We start from the raw sequence: 21,081 nt of genomic DNA on the forward strand, positions 1-21,081 counted from the left end.
GTAAATGTAGTTGTGTTAGCCAAATACCGGTGTTACATTCTAAATAAATGTGAGCAGCCAGTGAGTGATGTTAGCTAAGTAAATTTGCTCGGACAAGTATGCAAATGTATTGAAAAACCTGATTTTCTCCAAGTGTCACGGTTTCATGAATTCTTTAAAAAATTTAGCCCTGAGAACATCTGCACCGTCAGTACAATGATCGGATGTACACTGGGAGGTGCAAGTTTGTCAAGCACCGGCTGGCACGTAAACTGTAATTACACGAGGGCAGGGTTCCTGGTATCTATGCGGAAGCAGCTTTAAGTGCAAACTTAGTGTAGGTCTACCGAAATTGTGAGCATTTCGAGCAATGCTGAATCATGTAGAGCATATCACGCCAAAGCAGTCATTTGTTTACAAAATGCGCGCGCAGCACGTGCCTTGCCAGCGCAGCAACTCCATATCCATTGGGGCCAATCTCAAACCTGAGAATTTGTATGGCTATTTCCAGCCATCTAACTGCATGTCACCGTCCACAAGCTCGGTTGCGCCACACCCTATTTTGTGATGCTTGGATACAGCCATGTTGAAGAGAGTTCCATTCAATTTTGCTACACCAGGAGTGAGTCAGGATAGATCACACGACTTCAGTACACAACATTCCAGTGATCGTAGGCTGCACATATGGACATTAAAATAGGATACTGTACACTATTTCTGGTGTATACAACTGAGCCGTGAAACATTATCAATTATCTGTCATCCTGGACCTAGTGACGAAACTGGGCCCGTTGTGCGTTGATCATTGTGCAGCTGGCGCTTGGGCAAAAAGGTAAAGGGGCTACACAGATTCAGATTATTAGACAAATAATTCAACGCTGTTAATCTGTTTTATGAAACAAGTGTCAAACTCAACATTCAAATTTAACCATACTTCCATATTAACAATATTTGGTCATCGAATAATAATAAAACATTTCGATGAAGAGATAAAACCCAGTTCATTCGTAGATATTCATCCGATTTAATAAATATTCTGGATCAAGCCGACATCTGATGTTCGAAATGCATCGCCTTCAAAGGGAGCAGTGCGTCCCATCAAGTTGATAACGATACCAATGGTTGCATGTACAGGGTATACAATATTATCCAAAACACCTGGAAAAAATGTATAGTTACAGCACCCTGGCATTTAGTAAAGTAAGAAGTGGTGGACCATTACGGGAAATTTGGCCTTAAAAGGAATCAAAAACAAAAAAGCCGGTCCAGGATTAATAGAAATGGTCTGCAGTCTAATCTTTAATGATAGTGAGGGCAACACGCGCGGCTCGGAGACATTACGTGAGAGTTTTGTCTCTGATAACCCTCTATATGAAGAAGTTGCTGCGCGTTACATAAGAGCTAAATTTAATTTGTTTGCTCTGCGGAAACGTGGCAATAGGAAATCGATTTTACCTTAAAAACAGTTAATCAACTGTCGCCCCATGGCTTATGTGAACATGATACAACTCCTAAGTTTTGCTACCATTCCGAGACGAAAAACATGATATGATGAGACCTACCAAAAATAGTGAAAATGAAGTTAGAAGTCCTTCTTTGGCCAGTTCACCGTGCCCGCCGTATTCCTCTTCGTCCACTTCATGATACGACGTGTAATACAAAAATATTATCCCCAGATTTATTATGATGTACCTGAAATATAAGGTTCAGTCACACTCCCATACACATTTAAAGATAGTATCACATTGTATGATTATGAAGCTATGCATTATGTAATGTGTGCTAGCCGGATATGTGCTCATCGATCAGTATTAGGTTATCACCGATGACGGCTGAGCACATGTATACGGACTGTCGCCACTACTTCTTTAATATTAAATAGACAGATTGTTTTATGTCCGACTAGGACCACGTGAACAGAATCTAGATAGCAAATTTAATTTGACCGACCATAACTCAAAAGTTCGAACTTTTGTAAGAGGACAACAGAGTACAACATACTAGTTAACAAAAGAATGTTTCAACATATTTTGATAAATAAAACTAACTATGATTAAATAAACTAACACTAATATTCCAAGAAGTCCCTTGAATTTGATAACGCCCCACAGTATACCAAACACTACTGCAACTATCTGTCGAATCCAGTAAACTGAATCTAGGAATTCGTCCTGAAAATAATCCATTGTGAGCAAAGCGTAGTACCAAGTCGTCTGTTGTCATTGAAAAATATCGTTTATTATTTTCTTCAACATATCATTCGGAAGCTTAGACCAAATGCAGCACCATGTTGATATTAAACATATATATATGTTTAATATCAACATATAGATGGAGCTCAAATCCAGTTTATTGGAAATACACCGATGAAGTTTCTTGGCCATTGGATATATGTGGATCTGGGCCTCAAAGATACCAAGAAGCTGATAGAAGACAAACTGATTACACTGTTTCAGGCAGTGGACGGATCAGGCCTTAATGGAGTGATGAAATGCTGGATTTACAACAACCTCCTAACCAGCAAGCTCTCCTGGGACCTGATGATCTACAATCTCCAGGTTAGTTTTGTCAAAGATCTTGAAGCAATATGTACGAAGTATCTGAAGAAATGGCTAGGTGTAACAAAGACAATTACTGTCAGTGTGCTTTACAGAAATAAGGATTGCTTTGGATTGAATCTTAAAAGACTATCGGACTTATACAAGTTCCTTCAGGTGTCCAAAGGTTTCTCTTTAAAGAACAGCAAGGATCCTAAAGTTAAGGAGGTCTACGAGCACAGGGCCAAGAAACAAGAAGGGAGCAGTCGGTGGGGTTACACTAATGAGCTGAGTGCTAGAGAAAGAGATCTTTACTTCAGAGAGTTAGTAGGAGTAACAGTGCAAGGCAGGATGGGCTTGGGATCCAAGAGGAGTGTAGCCAGTGAAAAGGAAAAACTGAAAGAACTGGTATCCCACATCTTAGAGCAGGATATCCTGTTGACACTGGTAGACAAGGGAGTTCAAGGACAATTCTTAACATGGGAAAACACCATGCAGCTAGACCTAGGTTGGAACAACCTTATTTACAACTACAAGATGAGCCCTGCTCTTCTTAAGTTCCACCTCAATGTAACCCATGACGTTGCAAATACTCCAGCAAACATGAGCCTGTGGAACTATGCTGACACAGGACACTGTCCACTTTGCGGATGGAGACACTGCAACATTAAGCACATTTTGGTAGCTTGCAACTTCTCGCTGAACAACAAAAGATACAATTGGAGGCATGACAACGTGCTGCGGGTCATTGCAAAATCCCTACTGGATCAAATAGAGAAGTTCAACAACAAAGATTTTAAACTTGAAGTTCAGGACTGGACAGGCTTCAAGTCATCTAGCAGCTGTTACCAAAAATCAAAGACGAAGATGAAAAGAGAGAGCCCTTTTGAGAAAGACCAAGATTGGCAGATTATCTGGGACGAAGATGACCTCCCAGCACAGTTCCCCCAGCACATCTACGGAGCTGCAGAACGTCCTGATATTGTAGTCTGGTCTGATAAAGGAAAGGTGGTCATATTAGTAGAGTTGACAGTTGGTGACGAGAGTAACTTTAGTGACCAAGTAGAACGTAAACAAGCACGTTACAACAGAGAGCTTATTCCTGGGCTGCATGGCAGTGGGTGGAAAGCTCAGCTTTTTACGGTAGAGGTTGGGTGTAGAGGCTTCTGGCATCATACCTTACCAGCCCTACTAAACTACTTTGGTGTTACAAAGAGAGTAAAGAAAGCAGTGTTCCAAGAGGCGGCTTTGGTTGCTCTCAGATGTTCCTATGCAATCTGGTTAGCAAGAGAAAACAAGAAGTGGAGTCCCTGCTACAACATCGCACAAAGACCCACTGTTGGGGGGGGGGGGGGTCCAACCCGATTTTTCCGATCAATTCCGATCCCGATTTTGGCCTCATCAACCCTCATATCGGAAAAATCGGGAAAATTTAAATCTTCCCTCTGAGGTTTCTAGGCGATATAGGTAGCTATTTCTGTACTTAAATATGACAAGAAATCGATTGGTGGTGGTCCCAGAACCCCAAAATGGTATCTTGTTCCAAACAAGAATCGTTTCGTCCGAAAAACAACACAATGTCTTATCAACTCTTGTTTGACAGAAACATCCACCCCGGTCCACAATTGAAAGAGGTACGGTTGGTAATAACAATCGTAACAAATAGCGAACTTTTGATTTAAATTGTCTCCACAATTTGTAACAGGCTATCTGCAGAAATGGGTAGCACGGTTAATGACTATGGTCCTTTCTCAAACTTCCAATCCTCAGTTAGATACAAAGAATAGTCTACACATTTTTCAATAACATTAAAAGGGATGAAAATCACTTTATTTATCAAAATCTTTATTTATCATACGTAACAACTTTTCCATAGTACTGGAGAGTAAAACTCTGTTAAACAAAAAAATTCTCGAGCACATTTTGACAGTAACATGTAACATGTCAAGTAACAGTAACATGTCAATATGTTACAGACTCAAATGCGTTTAAAAACATTTTAGTAACAATAAATTGTGTAAACTGATGAGGAGGAGGAGGAGGACTGAGGAGAAGGAGGACTGAGGAGGACAGAGGAGGAAGACTGAGGAGGACCAGGACGAGCACTAGGAGGATGAGGACGAGGACTAAGGACGAGGACTAGCAGGATGAGGACGAGGACTAAGGACGATGAGGACGAGGACTAAGGACGAGGAGGAGGACGACTGATTAGGAGGAGGACTGATTAGGAGGAGAAGGAAGAGAAGAAGGAGGAGGAGGATGAGGAAGAGAACTGAGGAGGAGGAGGAGAAGGAGGAAGACTGAGGAGAAAGAGGAGGACCGAGGAGGACTGAGGAGGAGGAGGACTGAAGAGGAGAGGGAAGACTGAGGAAGAGGAGCAGGATTGGTGTGGAGGAAGACGAGAAGGAGGAAAAGGAGGAGGACGAGAGCGAGGACGAGGAGGAAGACTGAGGAGGAGGACTGTTAAAAAGGAGAAGGACGAGGACTGAGGAGGAGGACTGAGGAAGAGGAGGAGACTGATGAGGAGTAGGATGACTGAGGAGGAAGACTGAGGAGGATGAGGACGAGGACTAAGGACGAGGACTAGGAGGATAAGGACAAGGGCTAATGTAGAGGAGGAGGACGACTGAGGAGGAGGACTGATTAGGAGGATAAGGAAGAGGAGAAGGAGGAGGAGGACTGAGAAGGAGGACTGAAGAGGAGGAGGATAAGGAGGAGAATGAGGAGGAGGATGAGAAGGACTGAGGATAAGGAAGAGAATGAGGAGGAGGAGGAGGATGACTCAGGAGGTGGAGGAGGATGAGGAGGAGGACTTAGGAGGACTGAAGAGGAGGAGGAGGACTGATGAGGAGGAGGAGGAGGACTCCAGAGGAGGAGGACTCAGGAGGAAGAGGAGGAGGAGGACTGAGGACGGGGAGGAGGAGGAAGAGGAGGACTAAGAGAACGCGAGGACTAAGGACGAGGAGGACTGAGGAGGAGGACGAAAGCGAATGAGGAGGAGGATTGAAGAGGAGGACTGAGGATGAGGAGAAGGAGAAGAAGGACTGGGGGAGGACTGAAGAAGAGGAGGACTTGGGGAGGACTGAGGAGGAGGAGGAGAAGGAGGACTGGGAAGGACTGAGGAAGAGAAGGACTAGGGGAGGACTGAGGAGGAGGAGGACTGAGGTAGGACTGAGGAGGATGATGAGGAGGACTGAGGATGAGGAGGAGGAGAAGGAGGACTGGGGGAGGACTGGGGGAGGACTGGGGGAGGACTGAGGAGGAGGAGGACTTAGGAGTAGGAGGAGAAGGAGGAAAAGGAGGAGAAGGAGAAGGAAGAGGAGGACTGAGGAGGAGGAGAAGGACTGACGAGGAGGAGGAGGAGGACTGACGAGGAGGAGAAGGACTGAGGAGGAGGAGAAAGACTGACGAGGAGGACTGACGAGGAGGAGAAGGACTGAGGAGAAGGACTGACGAGTAGGAGGAGAACTGGGGACTGAGGAGGAGGAGGAGGACGGAGGAGGAAGAGAATGAGGACTGAGGAAGAGGAGGATGAGGAGGATGAGGAGGAGGAGGAGGACTGAGGAGTAGGACTGAGGAGGAGGAGGAGGACTAAGGAGGAGGATGAGGAGGAGGAGGCTGAGGAGGAGGAGGACTGGTGAGAAGGAGGACTGAGGAGGAAGACTGAGGAGGAGAAGGAGGAGGACTTAGGAGTAGGAGAAGGAGGACTGAGGAGGAGGATGAGGAGACTGAGGAGGAGGAGGACTGTTGAGGAGGAGGAGGATGATGAGGATGAGGACTGAGGAGGACTGAGGAGGAATACTGAAGAGGACGAGGACTAAGGACGAGGAGGAGGACGACGACGACTGAGGAGGAGGAAGGATTAGAAGGAGAAGAAAGAGGAGAAGGAGGAGGAGGAGGAGAAGGAGGAGGATGAGGACTGGGGGAGGACTGAGGAGGAGGATAAGGAGGAGGAGGACTAAGGACGAGGATGAGGACGAGGACGATTATGAGGAGGACAGAGGATGAGGACTGATGAGGAGGAGAAGGAGAGGAGGATGAGGAGGAGAAGGAGGAGGAGGACTGGGGGAGGACTCAGGAGGAAGAGGATGATGACTGAGGAGGCGGATGAGGACTCAGGAGGAGGACTCAGGAGGTGGACTCAGGAGGTGGAGGAGGATGAGAAGGACTCAGGAGGAGGAGGACGACTATGAGGAGGACTGAGGAGGACTGATGGGGAGGAGAAGGAGGATCAGGAGGAGAAATGAGGATGAGGAGGAGAAGGAGAAGGAGAAGGAGAAGGAGGAGGACTGGGAGTAGGACTGAGGAGGAGAAGGGGATTGAGGAGGAGGGTGAGGAGGACTGAGGAGAAGGACGAGGACGAGGACGAGGAGTCAGGAAGAGGACTGAAGAGGACTCAGGAGGAGAAGGACTCAGGAGGAGGAAGACTTAGGAGGAGGAGGAGGAGGACATCTTAATGTTTTGTCTGTTTCTGTCCGTTTTTGTCCGCCCTACTTTTTGTCCGTTTTGAAAATACAGGGTACCGAACGGACACAAAACATGATCCCCCAGCCATACCAAGCATGTGTTACGATACAAATGTACTTGACTATACATTTAAGGTGCAGTGTACTAGTGATATTATGGTATGTTTAAAGACCCGACCACAAAATATAACCCGGTACCTAGTGTTGTACTAATACATAATAACAAGTAACAGGGATAAAATTAATGAGCAGAAACAATCGATCTCACGTCAAGAGGCCAAAGCACTCGGGTCTGGGAGTACATGACAACTTCAACTAGTAGTGAGCATACTAGCCCCTGCAGTGGAAAAACACATAAAACATACTATTGGAATGTCCAATTAGTTCGTTTTCTCATAACAATATAGCATATGTAGGGGTTTTTTATCACTTCTGAGAGGTTTTAGAGATCGATTCTCTAAAATTTCTCAATTTTCCGATTTTTCCGATTCCGATTTTGGCCTCATCAACCCTCATATCGGACATCGGGTTGGACCCCCCCACTGTTCTACCATCAACTGAGTGAGCTGAGTGTTGGGCCCTTAAAACATTGTTTAAAGCCACACCTGGAATCTCAAGTACCAGGATCAGTGATGGAAGCTAAGCAGATACATAGATGGAGTTGCTATCGAAAGATATAGAACTCAGGTATCCAACATCGTACCTTGATTATATTGTAGTATTTTCTCATTATATATAATAGATATGTGCTATCACTGTAACACACAATAAAACACTATCATATAGATAATAGATTGTATAACGTATGATTACCTTGTCCCAGTCTGTATTTTTATCAAACGCCATCCTCAACACTTGCAGTGGTCCAGCTTCAGTCATGTTTCCTGTTAACTGATGAGATGTTTTGAAAAGAGTATAGACTACACAAATTAAATTTCATAGAAAAGTTCCGGGATGAATTAATTTACATCAAAAAGGAAAATGGGATAAATTTATTTACGTTAACTGGGAAATTAATTTTTAGGGAATTATTTTCGGCGGTAAAACATCTTACATCGAAGACTCAGTGAAACTTTAAAATAAAACAAATTTTTTACTTTAGGTACAATCAACAACATAATAAACAAAACTATATACGCAACTAAAACACTTGAAATTTTGAAATTTGAATAGTGTGTTCACCAAACATACTATATATATGTATACATTTTCTACTTTATAAAAAACTGCATCATTCACCACAATTTGCCCTTTAAACCGCATCTTGAAATATATTGTATCCCCTGTATAATCCCAATTGTAATCGCCCTAAAATCAAACTGTCTTTAATACGCTTGACATGTCACAGAATGCATCATGGCGCATCTTAAGAACTAACGCTGAATGACAGATCAAAAACTAGGAAACATGAAAAGTGTCTCGTATTTTATCATGAGTATTGTATACAAAGAATTATCTATTTAGTATCTACTTTAAATTTACAAAATTTCATCGTTGTGATTAAAAAATTGTTGATGTTTTATTTCATCATGAAGATGAAACTCTGCACAGCTCTGTGCTGTGTGAAGTGTCACATGACGTGTCACTCTCAGATAGCCCTCAGAAAAACAGAGGACTACAGCTGAAGACTGAAGTTGTATTCTCAATAATTTTAAATCTGGAAAGTTTTTAGAAAGTTTAAGCGAGCATGCCCTCCAACTTTGCTTATCTTTCGATATTTTCGTCTAAGAAGCATGTTTTAAACATAACGCAAAAGGCTTTAGATATGCGTTGTCAAATTAAACGTATTCATATTTATTTAAAATCGGTATTACAAAGACTGTATATTTTATCTCCAATTTTGACACCCGTCCATAACAATTCAGGTGACGAACATATAAAAAATATTGCTTCCAAATTCTATTATATAATACAATCTCCTAAAGCAAATTAATTGTCCCACTCTTTCTTCTTTGTCGAATTTCAGCTTGTACTGTAGAGAGTTTGTACCACTGGTTGCTATCACCACCTGAAGTATGTGAAACATGAAATTAAATCTAACATTCCTAATTCTTACCTTCCAAAAAGATAAAACATTCGGATATACCCCCTTGAAACCCCCACCATTACCTTTATCGAACGCGACGCAGGTAACTACTAACTTAGTCGCATATTGTGTAACTGCATTACTGATAAAATAGTTGCAAAGAGTCTGTACTATACGGTACATCAAATAATAATAGATTGACAAGTTTTCAAAGTTTATTATCTTATAGTAATCTTTTTTCGCTCTGATGAGTTGATCGATCATATAATCTGATAGTTGGGGACGAAGTTTTAAAGACTGAGTGGATTACTTCATGACTTCAACTATCAAAATATTTATTATCTTATATATCTCATAAATCACATATCTCAAAAGCCCCTTAAAAGTTAAATAGTAATATTTTATACTTTGTTTCCCCTCAGTTTCGGAAAAATCTCCTCGGTTACAGTGTAACCCACTTTTCGAGGGCAATTGCAAGAATCCTCAACATTAGCACTTTCAAATATAAATCTGTTTAGTAAGTCCAGCAGCCAACACTTGAATGTTTGATTAAATTCCTCTAGTCGGCATAATCGACATGTTACTAAATCAATATTAACAGTAGACATTTGACAAACAGTCAACAACTAATTATAATGGGCTGTCAACTCTTCCTTTACCACTCACCACGCACTGCGTAAATTGAAAAATACCATATTAAATGCGAAGCTAACATACAAGGTCCACATAGCATATCTTCAGAAATGTCTATTAATTATTCACAACTAATAGTCAGAGCTTATCAGTAGTAGGAACCTACTTGCTGGATAGGAGAAGACGGGCAAATCGGCGAAAACGGTGACAGCTTTGTTGATGAAGGAGCGCTGAGCTTAACCTTATCTGTACCACTTGAAGCAATTTCCAAACTGACGTCCTATAATATAGAAAGATATTATTACACAAAGTAAGATAATATTGAGATAATACAGCATATTATGTAATAAATACTGAATTTCCTAAGAATCAGTCGGTTGGAACAAATGTTGGCAAGATTGATGGAATTATTAGATCATAATACAGGTTACCGTTAAACATAGCTACAGTAATGGTATGTAGTGATCATGGTATGTAGTAATACTGCACAATAACTATCCTATAAATAGTAATGAATCAGTATTTCCAGTATTAAAATTTAAAACTAAAAGGAGTCGTTACTTACATCGATGCGGGCTGTTGAAGAGTTGGTAATCGTCATCAACCAAACAGACACATCAGGCTGAGGTTTGTTCTCAGTTTTGTAGAGGTTCACCCTCACAACTCCACTATCGAACACAAGTGTAGGTGGGTCGTTTGAGGGCCGGATCAGAGTGAGGGGTACTTCAACATCGGCTAAAACATCACGGGGAGGGGTAGTTGGAGGGGCGTGCAGAGGATTGGCGTGCAGAGGAGAGGGCGCTCTCACTGGTTCAACTTTCTTCCTGCGAGGACGCATTGTATTATATAGATAGTCTTTAAAAGCAATGAGTTTGGTGGCAATGAGAGGTGGATCCAAAACAAACACCTTATTAGGGCATCATTCTATTGATAATAAGCATTTTAAAAACTAAACAAGCTGACTTACATTTGGGAGAGTGTGGGTTTTATTTTTGGCGGGGCAGTAAACGATGTTCCTTTTATCTCGGGCATTAACAAATCAAACTTGTCTCCAGTGGGCGCCGGCTCCGGCTGCTGATGTAATGATCATAACATGACAGTCAAATAGTCACATTCAGCAACATCTATACTCAAGTAACACTGGATGAGTACTATAGACTGTGCGTAATGATTTTATTCATTAGTTAAGTTATAAATAGTTTACTATTTGATCAACTCAAAATAAGATTTCAAAAACCTGAGCTGCAGAAGACGAAGATGGCTGCAATACCGACATGGGCTGAAGAAGATCACCCCCTAAGCTGGGCCCACTTGTATCAAATATACCAAAGCCTTGACTGGAATCGAGAAAACTGAGGTTATTCGATGATGGGGTTGGATCCAGTAAACTAAGTCCGCTACTTTGTTGAGATAGTGGCTGGCTGGGCGAGGAGAAGAGATCATCAAGAAGAGATCCACTTGCTCCAGTGGTGGTCGAGCCAGCTTGTGTAGTCTGAATTAATTAGCTGTAAGTTACACTAAGTAATTACTAATAAATTACACTCAGTAAATGTTACGGAACTAACTCAGAGCAAGCTACTGAGCTACAGGAGTACCTTTTAAATAGATTTACACTGATCGTAGTAACAACATCATTTACTGTATACATACATTTCCCAGAATCGATGGTTACTTCTGGTTTGATCTTGGTGACGTCATTTGTCACGAAACATTCTTTATATTAGGCCTAATTTCTGCTTTGTGCAAGTTTCGCCTTGATTTGACTTTATCTTCACGGGTTTTTGGCAAGATGATCTAGGTTAAAAAAAAACAAATTCCCATTTTCGGTATGTTTGACTCGTATATTGGCCAATCGAATTTCACACGAGGCTTCTAAATTAAAGGAATTAACACAAAATTAAGTTGACAAACCGTTGTCTGAGGTTGAGTATCGAGCTCGAGTAGACCAAAAGAATCAGCAAAATCATTGTTTGCAGAAGATGGTTGTGAGACTGCAGGTTGAGGAGCTGCAGGTTGAGGAGCTGCAGGCTGGAGGGGTGCTGACTGAGACACCGGCTGTTGGGGCTGCAGTGTCATTCCTCCGAATAGACCGGACGACTTAGTCTCCGTCGTTCCTGGGGAACATGTATTGTAGGCGTAATGAGCTTGAAATTGTTGGAATCACCTACCAAACAGTATCTAGAGATCTAGAGATCAATTTTTTAAAAGTGTAACATTTAGATCATGAATTCAATTATACCAGATTAAAATAGGACTTTAAGAGGCTATGAATTACCATTAGCACTAGAAGTTGTTTGGAGGGTTGCAGTTGTAATATTAGGGGTAGAGACAGGAACAGATGGGGGCACCGCGTTATTCACTCCAGAACTTTGAGAAGATCCAGCTGTTACCGCTGACAAGAAATCCTCAAACTCGTCCGCTGATATGGCATCTTTAGCCCCAGAAGCTGAAGTGCTCACTTCTTCCTCTAGGTTTATCAGAGTCGTACTCTCCATATCAGCACTGGGCTCTGGAGACAAAGTCATTTAACGAATTACAAAACGTTCAACTATTTAACGAAAAATTGACAGACGTTTGGCATTTTCTACTTCCTCGCTCATTTTTCAATCATCTAATTGGCGAGAGAGATTCAGACTTCAGTTAATGGCGACCTTACTAAAAAATCATGAATTTATAGCTGGTGCTATTATAGTAATAGGTAAAACCTGCTGGAGGGGGTGCTGTTGAAGAGCCAGGTGATTGGATAGATGGTGGCTGGTAAGGAGTTAGTTGGGGTGGTACTCCGCTCCCTGCTCCATTAGTCCCCAACATCTCGTACTGCTCTATGGCACGGTTCAATGTTTCCCCTGCTTCTACCACTGATGACAATTGGGCGCTGAAATGTGGTGAGATGAGACTCAGTGAATTGTCTAGGTCTTATTAAACTCATGTAACATTCAAGTTTCCCACTTTAATTTCTAATTAAATCACGAACGGTGAAAACTGAAAGGCAACTTATAGTCACCACAAAATACTTCATGACAAAAAGGAACTAAATGAATTAAAATTTTGGAGATCTTACACCTATAATCTATATCTGCAAACCTATCGGAAAGTTGGCCCGCCAGCCTGTACAATTTGGGCCTGAGTTCGAGACAAGTTTTATGAAGTTCGTTCAACAGCAGCTTCTCATCACTGGTTGTGTCTTTATTAGCCAGCATCTCAGACAGCAATCTACCGTTGTTGTGAATGAGAGATACCTCTTTTAGCATCTCGTGATCCTGCTCCACTTTACGACTTTCAGCAGCTACCATGTCCTGGGTGACAAAATAGATGTACTAACATTGACGATGCCCAATGAAAAACCTTTTTTCGAATTGTCTTCCAAGTATTGCAGGGCAGCAAAGCAACAAACAGAGCCTCTTAAATGTAAAGCGATATATCACAAAACACCCAGGATTATTGATGATGTACCTTAATCATTTTGTTAGCAGTCTCCAAGTCTGATTTGTTCTTGCTTTTCAGAAGTTGTGCTAACAAAGCAGCTTTATCGGCATCCTCTCCTGCCGCATACGTAAATTCGCCTTTCTTGACCATCTACGAAAATACAAATAAATGAATAAATTCTAGCATGTATAACACGCTTTAGCAATAAAAACATACCGCAAAAACATATAGTCATTAGTCAAGTCATTCAAGCGTGATTCAATTTCTCAATAAGTTCTGACCACGTTTCACACATTCCAGAACACAACTCCTACAAATCTAATATAATTAAATGATTGAATAGACATTAATGATTCACAAATTAACCCAGAAAAGCTGTGAATGTAAGATTTGTTTCTTAATTGCATAAAAGTTATAAAAGTGAAACTGACATTTACGAACCTGAATTTTGGTATTACCAGTCTTCTCAAGCATGTTGAAAGCCTCAATTATCTTTGGTTGGTCCTTGAATGCATTGGACCAAAGTTTCAGCTGTTGCACAATAGCACTCCGTACTGCATCTGGCGTTTGTCCACCAGCATACTGAAAACATTGATAAAATGACTGTGCAGACCATGAAAGAGTCCAAGAACTTATGTTAAGATGTGCTGCAACTAAAGAAAGCAAAGGCATCTTAAAGTTTGCTCCTCTCCCAATAACTTACCTTTGGACTGACTAGTTTGATCAACTCATTCAGGAACCTAAACTTTCCAATCTGTGTATGAAATGGTTTCCCACAATACTTGGAGCATTGATCCATGACGTGGATAGCTCTAAGAGCAACAGGCTCATTTTGACTTTGTACTTTAGCTATGAGTAGGGTGATAGCTCTTGATGCTCCATCTGGTTCCTGAAATAGAGGTCCTCTTATCGTTTATATTGTTCTATTTTATCATTGCACGACATCTCTACTGCGATGCTGAAGTGAATTCACTAGCTTAACACAGGAATGAGAATTTAACTATTTAAAAAGTTGTATCATTGATGTTATCAATTGCTACCATAAAATATCAACAATCAACATGCCCTGTTAAATCTGGCATTGACCAGTGATAGAGAAACAAAGTGTAAAACAAGTTTGTTGTGTAAACAAAACCACAAACAAACCTGGTTAACCAAAGTAGTGAATCTTGTGCAATAGTGCTTTGCTTCCTCTTCACTAGCAGGCGCAGTGGCCCTGTTCAGCAAGCTTTGGAGATTTTGAAACTCCATTCTGCACCATGGACTACTGTGATTTAAATAGTTCAGAAATGTTTAGAAAATTGGGTATGGCCTGAAAATAATTTTGACATGATTAAGGTAATATTGTAAGCCACATAAATGTGCATTTTTATGATTTGACAGATGCAACATTCATATTTTTGATGCGGTAGATAGGTAGATGTAGAATAGCTAAATTTGCTATTTGCAGCATGTTAAACCATAAAAATGAATATTATCAAATGAATTTCCATATTTCGCTGATCACACAGTGTTGATCAGTTATGAAGTTCTTTTTTCAGCAATAATCTGAGTTAGGAGAAAGGGTATCAAGCTAATTGAGTATGGTTGTTAATGAATTTTGCAGGTTGTGCTGAAAATCAAATCAAATCAAGAATAATGACATTAACATCATCACCACTATAAAAACATGAACTACCAAGTATACTGAGGTATAGTAAAGCGATATTGGACTATGTTTATTTGACAACAAATATATTTAATTTTGATATTTTCGTAATATCATGGGATTAGCTTTTCTATTTGAGCTGTTTAGTTTACAGAAAAGCAGATATGGGCTGTTTTGAATTGATATTTTGGAAAACGTTTGTTTCAGTAACCATTGAGAAGTGGTGGTCTTTTGTAACTTCAACCTCAGGGGGGGGGGGGGGGGTCTTCATCAAAATTCTCTCGAAATTGACTTTTTAGTTGTTTCTGATAGATGGGAGTGATATCTTTCAGCTGCTTTCGGTCCCATGGCAAAATATTGTTCCTAGCCAAAATTATCGCCAATGAGAGGTCAGGGCTTATGTGTAATTGTATTGTGCGAGCGATTTTCAATCGCGCGCCCTGAAAATCGAGTCTAAAAATCTATCTTCTCCTACATTTTTTGAGCAATCACCCTGAAACTTTCAGGTTATGTTTTGAAGACCATTTAAAAGAGATTTTTTTAGGCCAGAATTTAGCCATATAGGAGCAGCATATAGAAGTTTTGTGAGTACCACTGTTCTGAAGAGCATTCTGAGTGAGCTTGTATTCAGACCTCTGTGGCGGGTGGAGTTTTGGGTGATCCTGTGCCAGGCAAACCAGCATTGCTTGAGCTTGTTGTCGATTGTTAATCCGAGAAATTATTATTTATTAAAAATTATTTTTTAAGATGGGAGTTGTGAAATGAGAGTGGTTTCTTTTCTAGAAGATGGCTGATAATGCTGTTGCAGTGATGCTGGGCACCTTAATTTCAGTATTTTAAAAACTTCCATAAATGTGTGATATGTATATATAAATTTTTGAAAGCCAGGATGTTTTGTTGCTTGAAAAGTGGTTTACGGTGCTCTAGTTGGAAGAATGTATGGTCAAGTGCCTGGTTGTCAAACTTTCTTGTTCTTGCACATGTTAGGAACTTGTTTAGGTATGCCTCTTTGTCACCAAAGAGGACCAATCGCAGTGCTTCTGAGACAGCCAGATACTTGCTGTCCTAAAGAGTGCTGCATCACCCCAAACTGAAATACAATATGTAAGGTGGGATTCAAATAGTGTGTGGTAGAGGTCTTTATGGAGTTCCTTCGGTACAGAGTCCCTAATTCTATTTGAGGTGGCAGAGGCATAGTTTAACTTTCGTTTAAGTGCTGTTATATGAGGTCCCCAGAAAAGCTGTTCGTCAGTAACAACTCCAAAAAAGTATTAGTACTATTATTTTAAGTTATTGGGTTCAATTAATACATACACTTATATAAAAATTCAATATAAATAAAGTGTGTCAAACAGTATATATACAATAAATTAATTCAAGTGTTGCAATTGGCAGAGCTGAGAGCACAATACAGAGGTAACGGAAATTTTCCACTGCTACCAATATTTTATAATATGAAATATCAAAAATCAAATATATACACATCTACTCCATCATAGGGGCAGGGATGAGGTTATAAGAGACTTCTGATAGTGGTTTCTCATATTTGCTGTCCATTTTTTCCCTCTGTACCCTCGTAGAGCAATGAGTGTGGTTCTTAACATTGCGAATCTTATTCTTGTCCTCACATGTCTTACCACATCGCAATACCTCTCTTAATACATACACTTACATCTTCAATGTTTTTATACATGAATCATTGGATGATGATAAAGAAAATTATTCAAATGACTTTACTCGACTATCACGTTGACAAGCGAAATGAGAAAAATCGCAAATTTTACGTAGAGAAAGCGTGCGGCGACCAATTGCAGCGTATTTTTGTATTAAGTGTGAAAACTGGCCACGGGCCTAAATATTACATATCAATCAATTACAATTCATTAATATTACCAATATTAAAAACTATCGAAAATATCCAAGAAAGTATTCTCTAGCCAAAGGGCTCAATATTGCTCTAACCAGAGCCCTCTCGCTTGCAGTAGCGCGCGACCGCCGTAGGCGCGTCACGCAGTACGCGTAGGCACATGGCTATGTGAAGGCTCAATATTTAAATCTAAATCTTCAATATTGTCTGGTTTATATCGCAACTTGGGCCCTCTGTCCCCCCTTATCGAAATAACCGTTGTCTTTAATACCTCAAAGCGCAAGCGCTTTCTAGGATATGTAACTGAGTCTGAATAACGCTGACCCGTTGGAGATTCCATCTTTTGTGCAAGCTTTTTAATCAAGCGTTGCGCTTCGACTCCCATGCCTCCTGTTGTGGAGAAAACTAAAGGTGTAAAGGTAGCTTTTTCCACTTCTAGGACCCTTGCATTATATGCTCTTTTCTTCTCAGTCTCGTGAGCCAAATACATCATAGGAATTGGTTTAGCGGCGTTGGTTGGAGCAGGAGCGTGAAACACTCTTACATCAAAAAATGCTCTTTCCAACGCATTCCAAACTGATCTTGCTGATATATCTAGTCGGGCTTGATCTCCAGTTACTGTACCTCGTGGTAACTGCATGCCGCTGACTGGAAGAAGAGGGGGCTCTGTCTGAACGTCTTTGCATTTGACTGTCCGCATGATATTAGCTATTGTATCTCGAAGTGAGTTATGCCGCAAGGTCACATAACCCCCAAGTTTACACGTATTAAGTATATACCTTTGTATTAAGTATATACCTTCTATCCATTCTCTTGCTACTCCAAGTCCCCTAAGATATTTGGTAAAAAGATCCTGCTAGTTATATATAAAATGTATTTATGTTTGCTTTAATTGATACTAAATAAAATTGTTGTTTTCTTGAAATTGTTGTTTTCTTGCAGCACTATTGACTATGCGCTGCAACATTTTGTAAAAATTATGTTTTATTTACTGTTTACGGTTATTTAATTTTGAGGGGCTCAAAATTCACTTCACCTGCTTACCGACTGTCCTGATGTACAAGCAGATAAAAGGAACAAAATGAGTGAGCTTCTTGAAAGACACCCTTTCCACAACATCAAAAACCAAGGCTATGGTGGGAACTCAATGTTGATATCATGGAGCAGACTTCGTGAGTTCTTTGATCTAGCACTGGAAATAACAAAGGATGCAGAAGAATTCCTTCGAATAGAGATAAAACTTTAAACAGTTGATTATATTCCAACTACCATAACTACACCATCCCTATGATTAGTGAGCCGGGTTCAATGTTAGACCGGACGAAGCATATATTTCATGAGCCGGGGTCAATGTTAGACCGGACGAAGATATGGCTACATCTCAACAGTGGATAACACAGCAGAGGTTCTATTACAGTTAAATTCTGTTACCTGAACTCAACTTAACAGTTCTAATATTATAGCATATACTATAATATTATGAAGATATTTTGTGTCAAAATGAGGCTGTTTAATCATTCTTACACACCAAAGGTTGTTGTGTGTTTTTTAATTAATTTATTATTGTTTAAAAGCTTATATTGAGAATTTTATACAGTAGTCTATAGACCAATTAAATTATTTACTGGTCACATATATGTGGTTTTAGAATTATATAATGACATTGAACGAACTTATTTATTGCGAATTTAAAGGATTGCTAGTATTTTATTTATTTGTTTTCACTTCTGCACGTTTAGGCAGTTGCTCTTGTGACCAGAGTTTTAGAGTTATATATATATATATATAATTTTATTTATATTTTTCATAAGTTTCGCTACCACATACTAAATTTGAAATTGGCGCAGATTATGCAATTATACAATCCAAATTTGTATTTCTTAAAAATGTGCATTCCTTATATTTCCACTGAAGGCACGCTTCTCAAATTGCGCGCATTGCTGTAACATGTAATTTTTCAAACTTCATGAATTGAATCAAAATAAAATCTTTTGCAATATTGAATGTATTCAAGATTGATATTTGACGGATGTTACTGATCGTCTAAATTTCGTCGAAGTAGCGCGCGCAGCTTTCTTCTCGAAATATTAGCCCGATGCAAGTTTGTATCACGTCGTGACCTTGTAGGTTTACAACCTACCAGGACGGACGCGCGCCGAGTTGGACTCGTCGACGGTCCAATATATGGAACAGATATTTATGAGTATCACCCGTTAAGTCGTGACCCCATTGTCGTTTCACTATTAGCGTTTCTACGATACAGGGAGCCGCGCACTCGTGTGCGGTGGGTCATACAATGTATGAAAAATGCAAGTGCTACGAAGTGGCGCGCGCCGGGTTACAAGTTAGTCCATTAACAATGCACAAAATAAATGTATACACTTATACAAATTACTTGGAATACTTTTGAAAGAGAATAACATACTAAAAAACGCTTCTGACGTATTTATCCATGTCCACGAAAAGCACATAATAGCGCAAGAAGCTGTTGAGGTGCCTCAAAAGTAATCTTTAACGATTCCCCGTTCATTTTTGGTTGTAAAACGCCAAATTAAATTAGTACAGAATTAAGCAAGTTATAGACATATTTCATAAATATATTTTCCTTCTTCGTAGGGGGCTGTGGTCATTAATATCACCAATGGAAAGATCGTGACCACTGCAAGATAGAGCATTGTAGCACTGTGCTTACCCCTTCATAAGTATCAAATTGGATGTGCTTTTGGTGGAAATATAACCAGCGCCTATTACATATTATATATAACCAAATTTATTAAAATAGCTCTAGTTGGATGGGGGTCTAAACTACTTTTTGTTGTGATGTGATTTAGTGGTTTTTATATATATTATTACAAAGGGTTTTATTTTTATTTAAAAAAAAAAAAAAAAAATTTATTAAAATAACCAAACTTATTACATTTATGTAATATAAACTGATTATACATATGTATGTAATGTAAACTGAATGGGGTGAATTGATTCAAACAATCTATACATACAATTAAATCAAGTGAAATGCAAGGATGTGCAAACTGAGCCAGTTCTTCTTCCAGTTGATGGTCTAGAGTTGCCAAGGGGAACAGTCCTAGGAGACCAAGCTAGGCTGGACATTTCTGCAAGATCGATTTGGAATGTTTCAGAGAGGGCATATTTTGATGTAAGGGTATTCCATGCCCCAGCCCCCTCCAATGCAAGCAAATCGATCCTTGCAATGTACAAGTTTCATGAAAATGAGAAAAAACAATGTTACAATGCAAGGGTTCTTGAAGTGGAGAAAGGAAGCTTCACACCGTTAGTTTTCTCGACGTCTGGTGGAATGGGTGGTGAAGCTGAAAGACTAGTGAAGAAGCTGGCTAGTAAGATGGAGTACCACACAGGTCAAAGGTATGCGTATGCTGTGGGATATATTAGGAAGCGCCTTCGGTTTGAAATCTTATGAACAACAGTGATTTCTCTCCGGGGAGACAGAGGGGCGAGATAGAACTTTGTCAATATAGACAGTTTAGATTTGAACTTGGAGCTGCAAGGCCAAGGGTGATTTTCAAAACTTTGAGTTGTTGAAGGTTTAGTTTTTTCCTTTTATATATGGTCATTGTGACATTATATGTATGCTGTTTGAAAAATTTTATTAAAAATTAAATCAAGTGATGCAATTGGCAGATCAAAATCAATTCAAGTGTTGCAATCAGCAGAGCATAATACATAGGTAACAGAAATGGTCCATTGCTTCCAATTGAACTTCAAACAATCAAATATGTACACACAAATTTTCAAAACACATCATTTACTCCATTATCGAGGCAGGGATGAGGTTGTACGGGGGTTAAAAATTCGCCAAAAAGTGATTACGTAATATGTGAACGACCCATTAGTAATCCAGACTTACTGGAAAGGAAAAGAAAATTCATTGTGGGATTTTTAGCCTATTTTGAGTTATCTTGGTCATGAAGTTTGATAGCAGGGATAATTTCAATTTTATTCAATAGTGGCATACCGTACCCTTAAGATGTTCTTAAAGAAATTAATGTTATAGACCACACAAACATTTTGATAATAAACATTTTTTTTTTCATTATATAATATAAAATGTTTCAAACAGTATACACATAACGTTCCAAAACTTTTTATGTCCTATGCATACACTCCTTGATAGTCATCTTGATCTAGTATCTTTGTTTCACACAATAGAGCATAGGTTTTGTGGTTTATCCACTGGGCTTAGAGTTTGTGTTTAAGCTACCAAATTTTATTATTATTATTTATTATAATGTCACAATGACCCTATATGAAAATATAATATACAATATAAATATAAAATACAATGTCTAGACAAAATGCAGCCATTTGAACTATTTTCGAGTATTTATTTAATTCATTGCAATTGATCCTGGATAAATTCTGACCCACCTATATGCGCATTATAAACACTTTTCCATATACCCAAATAAATTAAACTCTCTGGGTCTACGTAATTACACTTAACCTGACATAAGCCCAAT

General features: G+C 39.8%; 2 protein-coding genes across 3 annotated transcripts; both read right to left on the reverse strand.

Moving 5' to 3' along the window:
• Nucleotides 1-1,048: 1,048 nt before the first annotated feature.
• On the reverse strand, nucleotides 1,049-7,882 carry LOC134812330 (GEL complex subunit OPTI-like). The gene is made up of 4 exons (XM_063819719.1): nucleotides 7,796-7,882; nucleotides 2,047-2,150; nucleotides 1,542-1,671; nucleotides 1,049-1,137 (listed from the first exon to the last, which is right to left on the reverse strand). The coding sequence occupies exons 1-4, from the start codon at nucleotides 7,859-7,861 to the stop codon at nucleotides 1,078-1,080; spliced, it is 360 nt and encodes a 119-aa protein (XP_063675789.1). The 5' UTR covers nucleotides 7,862-7,882; the 3' UTR covers nucleotides 1,049-1,077.
• Nucleotides 7,883-8,062: 180 nt separating this feature from the next.
• Nucleotides 8,063-14,410, reverse strand: LOC134812260 (ADP-ribosylation factor-binding protein GGA3-like). Of its 2 annotated transcripts, none has more exons than XM_063819551.1 (13): nucleotides 14,214-14,410; nucleotides 13,771-13,956; nucleotides 13,509-13,649; nucleotides 13,095-13,217; nucleotides 12,726-12,937; nucleotides 12,347-12,516; nucleotides 11,917-12,150; nucleotides 11,553-11,755; nucleotides 10,879-11,133; nucleotides 10,609-10,712; nucleotides 10,207-10,465; nucleotides 9,808-9,921; nucleotides 8,063-8,990 (listed from the first exon to the last, which is right to left on the reverse strand). In XM_063819551.1, exons 1-13 carry the CDS (start codon nucleotides 14,316-14,318, stop codon nucleotides 8,844-8,846), a joined length of 2,253 nt encoding a protein of 750 aa, XP_063675621.1. In that variant the 5' UTR covers nucleotides 14,319-14,410; the 3' UTR covers nucleotides 8,063-8,843. The 2 variants fall into 2 exon arrangements, with proteins under 2 accessions (XP_063675621.1, XP_063675611.1); XM_063819541.1 differs by having other exon boundaries at nucleotides 10,609-10,715; nucleotides 14,214-14,376.
• Nucleotides 14,411-21,081: the final 6,671 nt, after the last annotated feature.

Source organism: Bolinopsis microptera, chromosome 1 (genome assembly GCF_026151205.1).
Source record: "Bolinopsis microptera isolate Bmic1 chromosome 1, MBARI_Bmic_1.0, whole genome shotgun sequence".
Lineage (NCBI taxonomy): Eukaryota > Metazoa > Ctenophora > Tentaculata > Lobata > Bolinopsidae > Bolinopsis > Bolinopsis microptera.